This window comes from Pinus tabuliformis, chromosome 9, assembly GCF_031772625.1.
Source record: "Pinus tabuliformis cultivar Carrire ecotype Pingquan chromosome 9, CPIR1, whole genome shotgun sequence".
NCBI classification, from domain to species: domain Eukaryota; kingdom Viridiplantae; phylum Streptophyta; class Pinopsida; order Pinales; family Pinaceae; genus Pinus; species Pinus tabuliformis.
In genome coordinates this window covers 1709143950-1709162754 of record NC_142307.1, presented here as the reverse complement: position 1 = coordinate 1709162754, position 18805 = coordinate 1709143950, and the positions used below count along the sequence as shown (strand labels likewise).

Here is an 18805-nt window from a genome sequence, read left to right as displayed (position 1 = left end):
TACATCTGTGGGGATAACTACCACTGCATCTATGAATGGCTTCAGGCCATATTCATCCAGAAGGAAGGATATCCTTGCCCTTCAGATGACATAGTTGGAAGCACCGTCCAACCTATCTTGATCTCGTAGCCCGACAGTGGCCATCAAACAATGTCGAAAATCTCCTCTTTCCTTCTAGTCAGCTGCTACTAGGCTATTCACACTGCCTTCTAGAATGAGAAACTTTGCTCACAATGACCGCTAATCTGCAAGGTAAATCAAACTTCTTGAGAGTAGAAGTTCCCTGAGGAAATTTTTTTCCTCAATGTGTGCTCTTCTTCCACCCGACGTTAGTTTTGCTCTAGCAAACTGTTGCAAAACTATTGCGTCCAGCTAGAGATCTGCTTTGCGAAAAATATTGGTTGCTCCCTCTGCCTCTGGAATCACTCAGATTTGTTCCTCAACTTGTCCTGACGATGAACCACACTAGTTGGTTCGAAACGCGTCGACAAATGATTCTCTATGTGATTTTTCCGAAATTGATTCTCCTCAAGAAATTCGACCTCTTGGCCAAGGTGACTGCACTACCTCTAGGGTTTTGATCTGCTGCCCTTCAATGAACAACGAGACTCCCTCTTCCTTTGCTATTGAGATCTTCGGCTGATCATATGCTCCTCTGATACCATGTGAAAATTCGGGAACCCGAATCCTATTGTAGCAATTGGAAATAATTCTCCTAATTGTTAAATTAATCCTTAAGAATTTATTTATTGTTTGCTACAACAAATACTGAATCAATCACTCTGCAACCTACACAAATAAATTGTGAAAGAAATGTACACTGGAAGAAATGCTAGAACACACACATAAAATGACAGCTATTTTGGACCAATGTCCCTGGAAAAACCTAACTCAGGAAAACTGGTGCAACAGCTGAGGGTTTTATTATTATGCATCAGTGAAATAAATTGAGTACAACTGGATGCCTACACTGGAAATCCTACATAGAAGTACTAGCAAGAAAATCTAGCGAGGAGAAATTCCTCACTCCACAGGCAAATCTAGCCACTGATCTCAGCTCAAATTGAGTCATCCAAACTGCCTCTATGCATTCATTGCGCCACCCTAGTGCAATTGCTGCTGCTCTTAGCTTGGAACAACTTCTCCTCAAGTCATCTGACAAGCCGCTGTATGGGAAAACGTCTCTCCTGGCCTCTGGAACTTCTGCCCAGCTTCTAGCATTGAAATTCTGCTTCTCTCCAGCAATTCGACTTTGCCTCTAGAGGCTACTGCATTGCTTTGTATCAGCCTCACTTTGGATTCTTTGTCTCTCTAAAAATGCACTCATCGAATCTGTAAATCTTCCTCTAACTTCACTATCCCTGCCCCTCTCTCACTGCTTCGATTTCTCTGACTCTCTCTTTGGCAACTGAATGCTGCTACTCAGGAAATCGATCTTCTCATGAAATCGAACTGCACAAGTGATTTCTCCATGTCCCATTGACTTCTTCTTATAATCCTTTGTTGAGACTTCATCGGCCAAGATTAGATCTTAATTGATGACTAGGATTAACTTGAAGTCGATCCGTGTGAGTTTCTAGAACATTCACACCATAACTTAATTAGTTCTGATTAATTAGTCATATTCCCTAAGTTTAGACTTAGGAAATATTTAAAAAACGACTAATAATCTAATTAAGTCATTTTTTTTTGGAATTTCTAGGTATGATTTCTGGGTTTTGGAGATCTCATGTATTCTAGCCTCTCCACAAAATTTTGTGGCTAGAACGCATCTGATGCTATAAAAACTAACACTTAAAAGTGCTCTACTACAATAGAGACTTGTATCTAATGTAATAATATATTGGATGATTAATCAAATTTATAAGATGATTCCCAGGAGAATATCCCTAAGTATAAATATACTCTAAGGGTTTTCTCTATGAAGAGACTTTCCTTTTTGTTCATAGGCTCTTTAATATTAATATAAAGTTATTGCTATTATTACTATCTTTGTTACTATATCCGTTATGATATATATTCATTACATATTACATGAGATGTATTGAGTGAAGTATATTATACACTTCCTTTCTCGTCCGACAGATTGCAGAAATCCTTATATATTGTGGTGACCTATCTTAATCTACGGTAGGAGTTTCCAATGGTGGATGTCATTCGTATGTTGACTTTTGTTGATACCATCCATGGGGCTCTTCACGCGTCATCCTTGATCTCTCTTCCTTACTAATGTTCAGTTAGTAGAGTGGCAGATGGTGCATTTGTTCTGTCTTTCGTAGCAACAATTCAAGAATATGTTTTGTCGGTCAAAGTTCCACATCGCTGAATGAATCTCCATGATGCAAGCTAAAATCAAGCGCTGCCAAGTGTTTGTGGTTTAATGTTGCCACTCTACTGTTGTCTTTCTAGAGTATTTGATGAGACACGGTGTTTTTGGCGTCAAAGTGTATTTTCAGTATTGAAGTGTATTTGGACACTTAAAATCAAACTATATTATATATTGAAGCCAATTATGTCACGACATGACCAACCACACTAAGAAAAAGCAAAGATTACTCTTGACCCAAAGTTGAAGGATGGTTAAACCTTCAAAGATCTTTTCATTGGTTTCCTACATTGCTTCTATGTCAAATCATATCAAGGAGGGTTATTACGTAATGAACCAAATAACATACTAGCCATAGTTTTAAAAATAGGCTGGTTTGACTCGGACTCAACTTGGTTGACTGAGCCATGCCCTGCCCAGACCGACTAGGTCAATTATCTGGTTCAGTGGCCAACCCGTTATCAAATCGGTTGAGTTGGCCACTGACTCGACTGGTTCGGTAACGAACTGGTCAGACCAGTCGAGCCCAACTTAAACTAACCGATCTCGATGGTGGGAAAAAAAGACGGGTTGGGCAGACTTGAAATCAATCTTTTTTGTTTAAATTATTTCCTAGCCGCTGTACCCCTCTCCCACACCTATAAAGGTGACCCAACCCCCTCATATTTCGTCACAACTATCTTATTGCATTTGTGTGGAGTTTGTGAGCAGTTGGAGTTGGCTTTTGGAGTAGCGTTGAGGAGGTTCTTGGGCAATCTTTGGAGCAACACTGAGTTGGTTTGTGGAGCACCATTGGTTATGTGATTTTGTTCTGATCTCTATATATTACATGTATTGGACAGTGCACTGGGTGTGGTAGGTCCCTATAATACTAGTTTATTCCCTTATTATTATTGTCATTGTAGGCGCTTATTGTTATTGTTGTTCCCTTACATTATTATTGTTATGTCGGCTTTGATTATATTCTGATCCCTTAGACTCCTATATATAGAAAGGAGGTTTGTCATTTGTATCATTCAAGAATTGTTCATTTGTGTAATGTAAAGGAGGTTGCCCCTTGAAGAAGCTATGTTTTAAGCCGTTGATCTATATCTTTCTTCTATTTTGTTAGCTGGTTGAATAACAATTGGTATTAGAGATTTGGATTTTAGGGTTTCGCTGTTTCAAACAAGTCATCATGGCATTTTCCCTATAACTTTTTTTCTATGACGTTTCATAAGCTGAAATAAAAACCCATTTGAGCAGAAATCCTGATGAACCTCGTGACCGAATTTCAGATCTTGTCCTGCTATATTTTCGGAGTTATGAATTGAGGAAATTAGGGTTTTTGCAGACTCTCGAGTTTGATTTCAAACAGGTCACCTTGGGAAAATCGTCATAACTTTCTCTCTGAGCATCGACGTCAAATTTCGTAAAAAATGACAGAAAGAGGACAGACTGTAGTTTGTTGGGTAGAATTTTTAGAGCCAAAGGTTGAAATAGTGACACGTAGCACGCCGTACAAGTTCTCTCTACTGAACGAGTCAAAATTAGGTCATCGCGGGGGATTGGACATAACTCTTTCTTGGAGAATCCAATCGTGATCAGAATTGTGGGGTTGGAAACATAACTCAGAGGGCTATTACAGACCGAAATTTCTGAACTTGAAGATTTGAAATTACAGAGTTACAGGTGTTTCAAGATGAAGTTCATACAAAGCGAAAATAAATAAATAAATAAATAAATAATAAAAAAGGTTTGCAGTTTTTTTTAAATTTGTACAAGTTTTGTTTGAGGAAGTAGTTTGAACTGATTCAAAGGGCATTGTGAAACATAATTATCATTCATTGATGATTCGAAGAAAGAAAATGGAAACACCTAGTAAGCAACCTGAAATCTCTACTATGAAACATGAAGAAGAGGAAGAAATGCAACATGATATATCAAAATTATGAGATCAAGTACAACAAATTTCGCTCTCACAAAAGTAACTGAAGTCAAGATGGATGGTTTAAAGAATGGCATGGAAGCTAAGATGGATGGTATAGAAGCAAAACTTAAAGGCAACATGGAAGATTTGAAGATAGATTTGACAAAGTTGCTACAAGAAATGCTTACTAATGGCGAAAGGGTAGTAAAGGAAACTCATGATGAGAACAAAATAAATGTTAGTTATGATTTCATAGACTCTAACGTTGGATTGAAGACCCACCATGTTCCAAAGATCGATATGAGGAAGTTTGATGGCAAAGATCCCGTAACATGGATACTACAAATGGAGCAATATTTCGATCTCCATAATGTTCAAAACACACAAAAGGTACGCATTGCAACTTTATATTTGGAACACAATCAGGTTGTATGGTATCAATGGCTTTGCTCTTGTAAACAGATTGTCACTTGGGCAATTTTACAGAAGAAATGATAGCACATTATGAGGATACAAAAAGCAACACTTTTTTTAGCCAATTGATAAATCTCAAACAAAGGGGTTCAATGGTGGAGCACATTGAGGACTTCGAAAAATTGAATACAAGGGTAAAAGATATTCCAGAGGAGCATAGGATTGATGTGTTCATAGGACTTTAAAGGATAACATCCAACATGAGGTTCACCTTTGGGAACTTGATTCATTAGAGAAGGCATTCAAGTTGACAAGAAAAATTGAAAGCAAAATTATAGCAACAAGGAAGCCTACCACTCACAACTATAAAGATGGAAGTGTCGTTGCCCCTAGCCTTCCACGACCTATAAAGTTAACACCATAACAATTGGAAGAAAAAATAGCAAAAGGGCTTTGTTATAGTTGTGTTAACAAATACACTAAAGGTCATAAGTGTGCTGAGAAGAAATTATTTTACATACATTGTGAAGAGGAGGAAGAAAAGAAACAAGAAACATCAAAAGAAGAGGATACACACCAGGAACAAACCCTAGAGAAAGAAGAAATGAAGCCGACCATATCTTGTAATGCATTGGGTGAAATTACCACTCCTTAAACTATCAAGATAGAAGGACACATCAAGAAGAAAAAGGTAATAGTGTTGATTGATTCTGGTAGTACCCATAATTTAATTCATTATAAGATAGTCAAGGAATTGAATTGCTTCCTATATCCAGCACCAGAGTGTCAAGTGATGGTTGCAAATGGAGGAACCATAAATTGCTTTGGAAAGTGCCATAATATCAAGCTATCCATGGGAGAATATGTGTTGGATAGTCCAATGCTTTCCATTCCAATGGGTGGTGCTGATGTTGTACTAGGAGTCCAATGGCTACAATCTTTGGGTACGATAACTTTCAATTTTCAAGAACTTTTCTTGAAATTTTTTCAGAGGGAAAGGAAGTTGAATTAAGAGGTATCACAAGAAAACCGGGAAAGATAATTAGCTCTAACAACATGACAAAACTTCTAAATAAAGAACAACGAGGCGTAATTGCACAATTATGTTCGCTAGAGGTTCCCACATCGAAATCATCTATTTCTCTAGATCTCCAAAAAGTTTTGGACAATCATTCCAAGGTATTTGAGACTCCTAAAGCCCCCCCACCTATTCGTGATCATGATTATACTATTCATTTGATTCAAGGAAGTGTTCCTCCAAACATTAGGCCTTACAGATATCCCTATGCCCAAAAGAGTGAAATTGAACGTATGGTGGCAGAAATGCTAGAGGCTAGTATAATTCAACATAGTCAAAGTTCTTTCTCCGCTCCAGTAGTATTGGTGCACAAGAAGGATGGATCATGGCGCATGTGTCCGGATTATAGGGAGCTCAACAAGCTCACTAATAAAGATAAATTTCCCATTCCTGTCATTGATGAATTATTGGATGAATTGCATGGAGCAATTTACTTCATCAAGTTGGACCTTCGTTCAAGATATCATCAAATCACAATGAAGACTGAAAAGATTCCGAAAACAACATTTAGAACTCATGGGGGTCATTACGAATTTTGGGTCATGCCTTTTGGCCTTACCAATGCGCCTTCTGATGAATTCCATTTTCAAACCCTTCCTTAGAAAATTTGTGTTAGTATTTTTTGATGATATACTACTCTACAACCAGTCTTGGAAGGATCATGTTCAACATGTTGACAGAGTGCTCAAACTATTAGAGGAGAAACAATTATATGCAAAAACCTCCAAATGTTTCTTTGGAGTACAAGAGGTGGAATACTTGGGTCATATTGTATCTCATGAAGGTGTTAAGGTAGACCTTAGCAAAATTAAAGCCATTAAGGAATGGAAAATCCCCACATCCATAAAGCATCTGCGGGGATTTCTCAGGTTGACAGGGTATTATCACAATTTTGTTAAGAATTATTAGAGAATAGCAACACCTCTAACAACATCACTGAAGAAAGATGCGTTTTCTTGAACTCCAGAAGCAATGAAGGCCTTTGAACATCTTCAAGGTGCAATGTTCCAAGCACCAGTCTTAGTTACACCAGACTTCACAAAACCTTTATTGTGGAATGTGATGCCTCAGGAAATGGAATTGGTGTTGTTTTAGTGCAAGAAGAAAGACCCATTGCTTTCGAAAGTCGTCCAATCAAAGGAAAGTATTTACACAAAGCTATTTATGAGAAGGAAATGTTGGCAATACTACATGCACTTAAGAAATGGCGACCTCACCTAATGGGAAGATACTTGAAGGTAAAAACAGATCATGATAGTCTTGAATACTTTTTACAACACAGATTATCTTCAGAAGAGCAACAAAAATGGGTCACAAAGATGTTGGGTTATGACTTTGAAATCATCTACAAAAAAGGGAAGCAAAATGTTGTTGCAGATGCACTCTCAAAAAAAGGTGAGGATGTGGAAGCATTGCTTTGTGCCATTTCTATTATCCAACCAGATTGGATAAACGAAGTAAGGGATGAATGAAAGAATGACGAAGAAGTGTGGGCACTCATTTAAAAGTTGCAGCAAGATCCTAGTACATCTGATGCATTTAGCTAGAAAAATGATTCGTTATGGTACAAAGATCATTTATACCTCTATAAGAATTCCCAACTCAAACAAAAGATTCTTTTGGAATTCCACACCTCCCTTAGGAGGGCATTCAGGATTTTTAAAAACTTACCACGGGGTTAAGAAGAATTTTTTTTGGGATGGCGTTAAATCTGATATTCAAAAGTTTGTGGCAGAATGTTTGGTTTGCCAACAAAATAAAGTTGAGACAATTAAGACTCTAGGTCTATTACAACCTTTATCCATTCCAAGACAACGTTGGGAGGAGGTTTCAATGGATTTTATCACAGGCTTACCCAAGTTCGAAGGAAAGACTGTCATCATGGTGGTAGTTGATAGACTTACCAAGTATGCACACTTTTGTGCATTATCTCATCCATTTAAAGTCAGTACAATTGCTACTGCATTTATGGAAACAATTCAAAAGCTACATGGAAACCCAAAAATTATTGTAAGCGACAGAGATCCTATTTTCACTGGAAATTTTTGGACAAAATTATTTTCTTGTCTGGGTACTCAGTTAGCTCATAGCTCATCTTATCATCCTCAATCTGATGGGAAAACTGAGATAGTGAACAAATGTTTGGAAGGATATCTTCGTTGCTTTGTATCTGATAAACAAACACAATGGGTCAAATGGTTACCTCTAGCTGAATGGTGGTATAACATTTCCTTCCATACCGCAGCAAAAATGACCCTATTTATGGCACTTTATGGATATCATCCACCATCCATCACATCATATTTAAGAGAAAATTCTAAGGTTCAAGCAGTGGAAGATCACATCGATCATCAACAAAAAGTTCTCCAAATCTTAAAGGATAACCTCACTTTGGCGCAAAATAGAATGAAACAACAAGTAGATCAACATTGCAGTGAAAGAAGTTTTTATGTAGGTGAATGGGTATTTCTACGACTACAACCATACAAACAAATGTCCCTCAAGCAAGCTAAGAAGGATAATAAATTATCACCAAATTATTATGGTCCATACAAGGTGTTGCAAAAGATTGGTACTATGGCATACAAATTGGAACTTCCTGCATCTTCCCGAGTGCACCCAGTTTTCCATGTTTCATGCTTAAAGAAGGTTATATGTGAGAAGCTCCTAGTTCAAACAATATTGCCAGAACTTGACGAGGAAGGAAAAATCATATTGGAACTTGAAGCAATCACATAAACAAGAACTCGACAGCTACGAAATCGATCAATTTCAAAGTATCTCATCAAGTGGAAAAACTTACCCGCTGAAGATTCCACATGGGAGGATGAGATTTTTATACAGAAGCATCCAGAACTACTCAAGCGTTGAGGACAACACTTTTTTGAAGGAGAGGGGCATGTTGGGTCCCTATAATACTAGTTTATTCCCTTATTATTATTGTCATTGTAGCCCCTTATTGTTATTGTTATGCGCATGTTGTACCCATACTGTTATTATTGTGCCCCATTGAAGCCCATGATTTTTACAGTGTTCCACGGGTACTCGCCCCCCCCCCCTTTAGGGGTCTAGTTTCCTCGCTCCCCCGCGCTCCGGGGACTTGGGGACTAGAAGGGGACGTTTCCCCACACTCCCAAAAATGAGGAAACTTAGGGGGATGTGCCAGGGGGGCGTTTCCCTTCCCTGAGGGGGCGTTTCCTTGCTGTACAAGATGTTTGTACTGGCACTGAGATTTTATCGAGATATCCGAGGACTGCTGTGTATAACACAGTCCCTTCGTCGGAGATTTTCATCTTCTAATCACTGTTATATTATGCTGTCCAACATGCTTAAATTGCTACAGAAGAGCCACCGAGATCAGATGTCAAGACTGTTATAGACAGCCTTGGATTTACCACGCTGTCATCTACAGCTACATGCCATTAATGTGGGACCTTGTACCTGAGTTTATAACTTTGACTGCGGCTGCCACACCTGTCATTTTTCAACATGAACAGTTCTTCTTTTGGCTGTAAGTTACATGTCTCTTAGACTGCGTAGAAGTTTCCCTAATCTGTGTGTAATTTCCCTTCATGACTGTGTTTTAAATTTCTTTCCTTACTGGGGCTATATGACAATGGATCTGCGTGACTGCCATCTATGCCTGCGGTTGTATCATGTCAATGGATCTATTGCGTGGCTCATCCTCATCAGCAACATGGATATCCTCATGACTGTGTATGACTGCGTGGTGTATTATATGAATGCCCAGCATATATATTCAATGTATATATTTCCAGCGTATATGCCATGTATGGACTCCATATTGCATTAACGTGGTTCCATATTCATATGACATGAACAACATTTGACATGTGAATAGCGTCTAATATATGAACATCGTTTGTATACATATCACACCATGAACAGCCTCATGAACATCGTTTAATATATGAACAACGTCTAATACATATCTCACCATGAACAGCCTCATGAACAACGTCTAATACATATCTCACCATGAACAACCATGAACAGTTTAATGCATATCTCACCATGAACAGGCCTACGCTATGCTTTGCAGCTTTTCAATTAAAACCAAATTGGAAAATTGTCATAGTGGACTCAGTGAATAAATTATATTTTATATTTATAAATTTTTAAGACCCTGACGCTCCCCCACGTTTCCTAAAAAATGGTAGGGAGCTTTTGCATAGGCCGCTCCCGCGCCCCCTCGCTCCCTCGCCCCCTCGTCCCGGAACCTTGGTGGAACACTGGATTTTTATTGTTGTGCCCTTACATTATTATTGTTATGTCAGCTCTGATTATATTGTGACCCCTTAGACTCCTATATATAGAAAGGAGGTCTTGTCATTTGTATCATTCCAGAACTGTTCATTTGTGTAATGTAAAAGAGGTTGCCCCCTTGAAGAGGCTATGTTTTAAGTTGTTGATCTATTTCTTTCATCTATTTGGTGAGCTGGTTGCATAACAGATTGTCATTTTGATATAATAGATATATTCATGAGCATATTTTGATCAGGTGTTGTCTTCTCTCTATTTTTCTAATGCTTTGAGTTTGGAAACATGAATGAAAATATTTAAAAATATGATTTTTCATTAAAAATTAAATATTTATTGTACATTTGATGGAGACCGAGTCATTGGAATCAACTAGTCTGAGTCGATACAAAGTTGGAGTTGACCCTTGGTCGGTTCCAAGTCCGAGTCCAAGTTTTAAAACGTTGATACTAGCAGACAGCCTGAGTGGGCATAATGGTTAAGATCATGTTTTTCCTCCTAAGAGGTCACAGGTTCAAATCCAGAGGGGGACGGGCGGGTTAGAGTTTTTATGCCTTTGTAGGCTTTAGTAGTCAAATCACTGCACAGAGGTGGGTCCCTTGTCCCACAAACAAGGGGTTCGCATACAAGGGGATGTCTGGCTTGGCTGTAACCTTATAATTGGATTATTATTATTTATTTATTATTAGTTAGGTTTCCTGAAGTCATGTGTAACAACTCTTTGTTCTGACTCATCTTGGAGGTCACAGGTTTGGATCCGGAGGGAATAAGGATATTTACACCTACATAGTCTAGGCAGTCAAATCTCTGCATGCAGGGGTTGCCTTGTCCAGAAATAAGTGGGTCTCATATGTCAATTTGGCATCTGGCTAGCTTGTAACCTTAAATCAGATTAATATTATTAATATTATTATTATTATTATTGATGGTTATGGATTATTCAGGTTTCTTGTCAGAAACACTGGTATGCTGATATGGCCTTGTGCACTAATGGTAGTCATGATAGTATGTGTTCACATAAATCAAAGGTGCATTGGATGAACAATTTGAGGCTGTATTTAAGAACTATTTTTTGTTTCTTATTATGTTACAAATTTGAAGTAGGCAATTGAATCTAAAGCTGCATGCACCATTCAATTTCTCTCTGCTTTGTTGATGGTATGTACATAATCACCTATAGGAGGTGATTCCACATCCCTACGTGTTTGACTTGTTTGACCTGTTTCTTGGATTGCTTACTCTGTCAGTAAATAATGTAGTTTTCGGGTGTCAGTATTACATTGAAATTTGAACGTAATGGTCTTTTTTATTATCCTCTCTTGCTGACAATGACTAATGTACTGTTCTGACAGATATTCTTATGGACGCTTTTAGGAGGGCTACAACTGCACCTGCTTTGGCTGCAAATCAGTTAACAAGTATTCGGGCAGTTGTAAATGCCTTTAGGCACGCATGTTTTAAAACATGGCTGGTTCATCATCGCAGTGAGGTGAGATCATCTGTATCTAATTTAGTGTATGGCATTGTCCCGTGCCTAGAAATTCCAGGTAATTAGAACTATAATTTATTCGTGCTGTTAATTCAGTTGTGTTGGTTTGTATCTTACCAATTCTTTTAACTTCCGTACCTATCCTATCCTTGTAATATAAGCATTGTATAGATAGTAAATTCTTCTGCACAGTCTAGGATAGAATTGGGCATGAGATAAGTTTAATAGATCTATTAACCTTTGTCATTTGAATATCTATGGATCTCTATCTGCTAAAATCTGACTTTTCTTGATCAGAGAAGTAATGGTGTTTGGCTATCTTATTGAATTAGATAGACAATTTTGAAAATCATTTTGTATTAACTTTTGTGATGACTTATGTGTTTCTCATCCCCACACCATATTTTTTTCATATGGACTACACCGCAATGTTCTTTGCTGAGTATTTTGTCCCCAATTTAACTTTTGTCCATGGAGGCACTTTATGTCAAACACCATTCTCACCAATGCGTTGTCATGAGTCTTGTCACTGGGAATGCTTTGCTTGTCATACTGTGCATTCTTTTTATTGGAACAAAGCAATCCATTGTTTGAGAGTGGCATCCTTCAAATTGTTCTACTGTATATTTCCCTTGTGTGCTGTCTAAAATGCATCTTGACTCCAATGAAAAGAGGTTTCCATCTTTGGAATGACTTATCTATTGCCCATCAATGCAAATAAAATTTAAGTATGTGAGGAGTTTTCTTCTTTTCTGGAGGAAATGCATCTTATTTAAAATTGATAGTAAATTTTCATTAAATGGTACATGAAGGGGCTAAAGACCAGGTAAAGAGTGTTATCTCACAAGTTTAATCAGTTTAACTTTGCTTTGTGATGTAGCAGATTCTTGACCTTTTTTCGGAGTGTTGTTCATCCTCAAACAAGAATATTCGGCTGTCATACTCTACCTTGATTCTCAAGTAAGTTTTTAAAGTGAAATTGTGTAAGTGTCACTTTTACGCTGGTTAAATTTTCTTTTAGCACTGCATATTTGTTGATTATTCTGAAGAGTACAAGATTTTTTTTCTTATGCATGTAATGCAATGAATTACAAAACTTTGAAATTATTTATATAGGATCTTCCAGCAATGCCTTGAATTATTACACTGCATACTTATTTAGGAGTTCTAAGAAACTTGCAAAATGCATTTTAAGCTAAAAAAGGCTTGTTTGTGTATCTAAACTATATCCCATTGTTGTCATAAGAAGAAGTCCATAGTGAACATATTTATTTCTTTACTTTTCTTTCCTTGAAGGTGTTAATATTTTTAGTTGCTGTTGAAAACATTTATACCAATAGAAGATGATACCACCGCATTCTGCGAAAATAGCTTACAGGAGAAACTGGTTGTATCTTTTACAATTTAATTTTCTTCTACATCTTGTTCAAGAAAGTTTTATCATTGGGGAAGTTAGCAATTGTTAAAATGGTAGCATTAGAAGAATGGTTTGAACACTTTATTGAACTCAACCAGGTTTCCTCTAAGTAATATGTGCTGCTGCAAATGCTTTTTTCCTTTTCTATAAGAAATATTGGAGGCAAATATTGGGCACTGTTACGACTCAAACCAGCAGGGGATCTAAAAGGGGTTCCTACAAGGTCAACTGCTAGGTTAAGGGCAACGATGGAGGCTTAGCCCACTATCACCACAACTAAGTCTCCCTGCTCTTTAGGGACTTTCAACAATGGGAAGAGTCCCGGTAGTGTAGAGATCACTTGTAAAGTATATGTAAATGGATAGGTGGAAAGTGACCCTGGAAACCCTTTGCCAAGGATGGAGTGAAGAATGGAACTTGCTTGCTCTTTAAGCAAGGGACTTGGTGTTAAAATTGGCAACTAGAGCCAAACTCCACATGGGTCATTTTATTTATGACAACTGATATTTTTCTGGGATTCCTCTCTCCGAGAGGTGTAGGATTGATCTAAAGATCATCCGATTCTGGCATGTACAAATGAAGATATGAATTTATTTATGTTATGGACAAATTGTCAAGGTCGGCCAGGAAACTCATGTAGGCTCAGAAGCCCAATAGTCACGTCTATTCATCTTCAATGTTAGCCTATAAATACATGGAGCCTCATCCTCATTTGGACACACTCATCTTCACACATCTCTCTCTCTCCTATTAGAATATGTCTATTTAGTATTTAATGCTCAGTCTTCTAGCTGTTGCTAATTTTATTCTTTTAGCAGTTTCTTAGATGAAACTGTTTGTACATAGAAACTTGATGTTTCTATTATTGTAAATATCTTTGTATTATCATTGAGCTGTTTGCTCTTTGTGAATCGATTCATTCAATATTCTTTTACACGAGTGTTCCTAACTGTTTTATGGTATCAGAGCACAGGGATTTTTTTTCGAAATAATTTTTCATAGATTGAAAAATTCAGTAGTTCATTTCGAAACTGCTCTCAGGGTCTGCAGATTTCTTGATCTTCATTCCTTTCTAAGGTCGAGCCCTCTGTAAGCCAGGTAGCCTTCACTGAGTCTCAGCCTCGGCTTTGCTCATTGTGATAAAAGCTTACAGTCGTCAATCTCGATACAGAAAGGGATTTATCTCCTGCATTATCGTGAACAGTTTATTTGTTTTGAAGAATCAAGATTCGAAATAGAGCTGTGGGGTCTGTTCTAAGGAGGGTTCCGGATCCATTCGAATCAAGGCACGCTAGAAACATATCAAAATTCCGGCACTTTCCAGCGGCACCAAAATTTGAATTGCTTTGCCATACAGGAACGTGGCAACACACTCTTCGCTCACACAGTTCGACGCTCAGCCTTCGCTCACGGGAATATATCAGTAATTGCACGCCTGAATCAAATCAAAGTTACGGCAAAATATCAGTAATCAAAGTTACGGCAATATAGCTCCCGTGGTATTGCATTAACGTCTTGTGGTATTTTATTGATTGCGTCCGAAACGTTTGGCTCACGGTGTTCCCCAGAAGGAGCCGCTGATTTTCCTCGAGAGACGGCCACTTGGGAATCGAGAAATCCGGGGGCAGAAAACGTTGCAGCCGATCCGTATCAGCAAGCCCGTCAACAAATATCCACGAAACCGTTTTCTGCTATAGCTACTGGTGTTCTCCAGATAAGAGTCCGTCACGTGCAGGACGAGATCCGAGCCACCGGTATTTGCTGAGATCCGAGTCCGAGCCACCGGTATTTGCTGAGATCCGATTTATATTAATAAATAAAACGCGTGTTTTTTAAATCAGAGCGAGACTATACCCGCAAGTCGTATATACATTCTAGCTTGACTGTGCCCGCAAGTCGTATATAGTCGCTAGTCAACACTGTCAAGTCGTATATACATTCAGATCACGTGACGGCAGCGAGATTCTTCAGGTCGCGTGACGGCAGTGTCAAGTAAAGGTATTCTCCAGATTCACGTTTTGTGTTTAGAAAGTAGATTAAAGATTATTATGATCTGATTTGAAGCGGTGGGACCAGAATAAAGTATCACAGTCATTTTTAAGTAAGTATTACAGCGTGATCAAACCAGCATCACAGTCATTTTTTTTAAAGTGGCGTGATCAGATCTGAGTAATTTTTTTTGTGGGCAAGTCTATTTCTTTCACAACAGCATTTATTAACAATTTGGTACAGTCATCTTGAAAGAAGATTTTTAAGCAGGCAGCTACACTTGGTTGTGTGTCAAACTTCTGTATTATCTTTGGGAAAATGGCTACGCTCAGCAATCTGATGTTAGAAGGAAATCAACGCTTTAATGGCAACAACTATAACATTTGGAAACAAAGAATGCTGACCATTTTTGAATACATGCGTCTTGATCAGCTCATTTTGGGCAAAGAGCTTCGTCCCGGTACAGCTGGTACCGATCAAGATAAATTTGATGATCGAAATCGGGAGGCTGTTATGCTTCTCAAGCTCTCTGTCACTGATGATCAGTTACCACAGATTCCCTCTGGCAAGACCGCTGCCGAAATTTGGCAACAGTTGAAAGAACTGCACGAGACATTTGACAAAAGCAGAGCATTTTTTCTCAAAAATCAGTTGTTCTCCATCATGATGGATGAACATATGTCTTTACAGGAACATCTCAACAAAATTAAAGACATTCGAGATCAGCTCGAAGCCATTGGTCGGACCATGGAGGAAGAAGATATGGTAGTCATTACTCTGAAGAGTCTACCAAAATCTTATGAACACTTCATCGAAACACTCAACATTACAACCACAAATGTTGATCTGAAGTTTTCAGATTTATGTACCAAACTTCTGCAGCAGAATCGGTGGAAACAACAGTTTGGTAGTGGTTCTTCATCAGTGCCCTCGGAAAATGCATTTGCTGCAAAATACCAGTCCTGTCAGTCTTTCCAGCAGAAAGGTTCTCCTCAGTCTTTTGATCCTGCTAGGAAGAAAAGTGTGCAGTGTAATTACTGTCACAGGTTCGGTCACATGAAGAAAGATTGCCGACAGAGGATTGCTTCTGAACAGAAGAAACAGGGAGGGCCAAATCAAATAGCGAATGTTGCAGAACATTCCGAGCAGACAGATTCTGCCTTTTACGCCTTTATGGCTAAAAGGTCTTCAAAACATGTTCCGTCCTCTGCATGGTACATTGATTCTGGTGCATCACGCCACTTCTCTCACAGGCGTGACTGGTTTATTGACTTCTCACCTTTCAGTGATTCAGTGGTATTTGGTGGAGGTGAAAAGTACAATGTAGCTGGCAGGGGTACAGTTCAAATTCAGTTTGGTGGACGCACGCTCATATTTCTAAATGTATACTACGTTCCTGGTATGGAGATTAATCTGCTATCTGTCAGCCAGATTATGAGGAATTCTCCTCAGCTTGATGTTATGTTCAGTGCACACAAGTGCTCCATCATTGACAGGGAGACCAGTCTAACAGTTGCTGTTGGCCTAGAGGACCATGGTCTATACAGGCTACTTGATACCGGTGACTTTCCAGAAGTAGCTCTAGCAGCACGTGTTTCTCCCATCAGCACTCTATGGCATCAGCGATATGGGCATCTCAATATGCAGTATCTCTCTCAGCTCTCTCGGGAGGGACTTGTGTCAGGCTTACCTGATATTCAGACTCAGCAGTTGGGGATATGCAGCGCCTGTCAAGCAGGAAAGCAACATCGGTCTTCATTCAACAATGGAGAATCTTGGCGCGCATCCAAGGTACTTCAGTTACTTCATGCTGATATTTGTGGTCCTATGAATACTGCTTCTATCACTGCTTGCAAATATTTTTTACTTATTGTAGATGACTTTAGTAGAAAGATGTGGGTGTATTTTTAAAAAAATAAATCTGATGCTCTTAGTACCTTTCAGAAGTTTAAAACATTAGTTGAAAAAGAATCTGGTTGTAATATCATGACCCTTAGGACCGACAATGGGGGGGGGAATTTTGTTCCTCAGCTTTTGCCAACTTCTGTGATATTCATGGCATCAAACGTCAATTAACCACACCTTACACTCCCCAGCAGAACAGTGTTGTCGAGCGTCGCAACCGCACGGTTGTGGAAATGGCTCGTTCCATGTTACAACACAGGAGTGTTCCAAACAAATTCTGGGCTGAAGCAGTATTTACTGTTGTTTACCTTCTTAACCGATCACCTACTCAGGTTGTTAAAGGGAAGACTCCTAAAGAAGTGTGGTCTGGTCGTAAGCCTAAGATCAGTCATCTCAAAGTTTTTGGCTCAGTTGCATATGTTTGGATTCCATCTGCTAAGCGCTCTAAGTTGGATTCCAAAAGTCAGAAACTCATGATGACAGGTTACAGTGATCATCACAAGGCCTATAGGCTAATAGATATAGCCACTGGTCGTCTTAGCTTCAGTCGAGATGTAGTATTTGATGAAGACAGAGGATTCTTTCAGTCTTCTTCTTCTGAGCAACGTTCTGAGGATCCGCCTCACAGTGTTCTTCTCCCAGTCAGTCCACCTGATGGGAGGGATGATGTAGCATCAGGATTTGATACTACTCTATCTGAGCTTCCTTCAGAAGCTAATCCTCCTCTTGCTGTCCCTATTGCTCTTGAGCCTTCTTCCCTTCCTCTTGATATTGGTTCCTCTAATCCTGATATTGGTTCTTCTTCTCTTCGGCCTAAATGGTGGGCTAAAACCATAGGTGATCTCCGGGATGATGAGCTCCTTGAAGGTAGAACTTCTAGACATAAGAACAGACAACAGTCTACAGTCAATTTTGCTCTTATGGCTAACGTTCACAGTATCTTTGAGCCTCAAACCTATTCAGAGGCTAAGGGTACATCTGAGTGGGAACAGGCTATGGAAGCCGAATTCCAGAGTCTTCAGAAGAATCACACCTGGACACTTTCTGATCTTCCTGCCGAAAAAAAGCCCATAGGCTGCAAATGGGTGTATAAAGTAAAATACAAAGCTGATGGAACCATAGACAAGTATAAAGCTCGTCTTGTGGCTCGAGGGTTCTCACAGAAGGAAGGCATCGATTATGAGGAGACTTTTGCTCCTACAGCCAAGATGAGTACCATAAGGCTTATTCTTGCCCTAGCAGCTCAGTTCAATTGGAAAGTTCATCAGATGGATGTAAAGAGTGCTTTCCTAAATGGTGATCTTCAGGAAGAAGTCTACATGACGCAGCCTCCAGGATTCAAGGTTGCTGGTCAAGAACAGAAAGTGTGTCGGTTAGCTAAATCAATCTATGGATTGAAACAAGCTCCTCGGGCTTGGTACATCAAAATTGATCAGTACCTGACAGATCAGGGTTTTCAGCGGAGCCCATCTAATGCAAACCTGTACATCAAGCATACTGGTGCTGAGATCTTGTTTGTCGTTGTCTATGTGGACGATCTTATCATTACTGGCAGCTCTGCACATTTGATCCATGGGATCAAACAAGATCTATGCAAAACTTTTGAGATGACAGACTTGGGACTTCTTCATTACTATCTGGGGGTTGAAGTTTGGCAGACTGAAAATCAGATTTTTCTCTCTCAATCCAAGTATGCCAAAAATCTTGTGGAAAGGTTCAGAATGCAGGATTGCAAACCGGCCACGACTCCTATGGAACCAGGGCTCAAACTTTCAGCACAGTCATCCTCTCCCCTTGTGGATGAAACTTTATTCAGGCAATTAGTGGGCAGTCTCATCTATCTTACTGCTACCAGACCCGATATCAGTTTTGCAGTAAGTTACATTTCTCGCTTTATGTCAGCTCCTAAAGCTGATCATTGGATAGCAGCAAAGCGGGTGCTACGATATGTGCGTGGTACTTCTGATTATGGTCTCTTATATACTCACAGCTCCAAT

At 39.1% G+C, this 18805-nt stretch overlaps 1 protein-coding gene across 3 annotated transcripts in view; it reads left to right on the top strand.

Annotated features, from left to right (window-relative positions):
- Positions 1–18805, top strand: part of LOC149155519 (transducin family protein / WD-40 repeat family protein) — a 440469-nt gene that overhangs the window by 367664 nt on the left and 54000 nt on the right. For all 3 annotated transcript variants that reach the window (XM_089445676.1, XM_089445674.1, XM_089445675.1), the window contains 2 exons: positions 11361–11497; positions 12381–12457. In XM_089445676.1, the coding sequence (XP_089301802.1) occupies positions 11361–11497; positions 12381–12457 (214 nt within the window). The remainder of the gene's footprint in view (positions 1–11360; positions 11498–12380; positions 12458–18805) is intronic.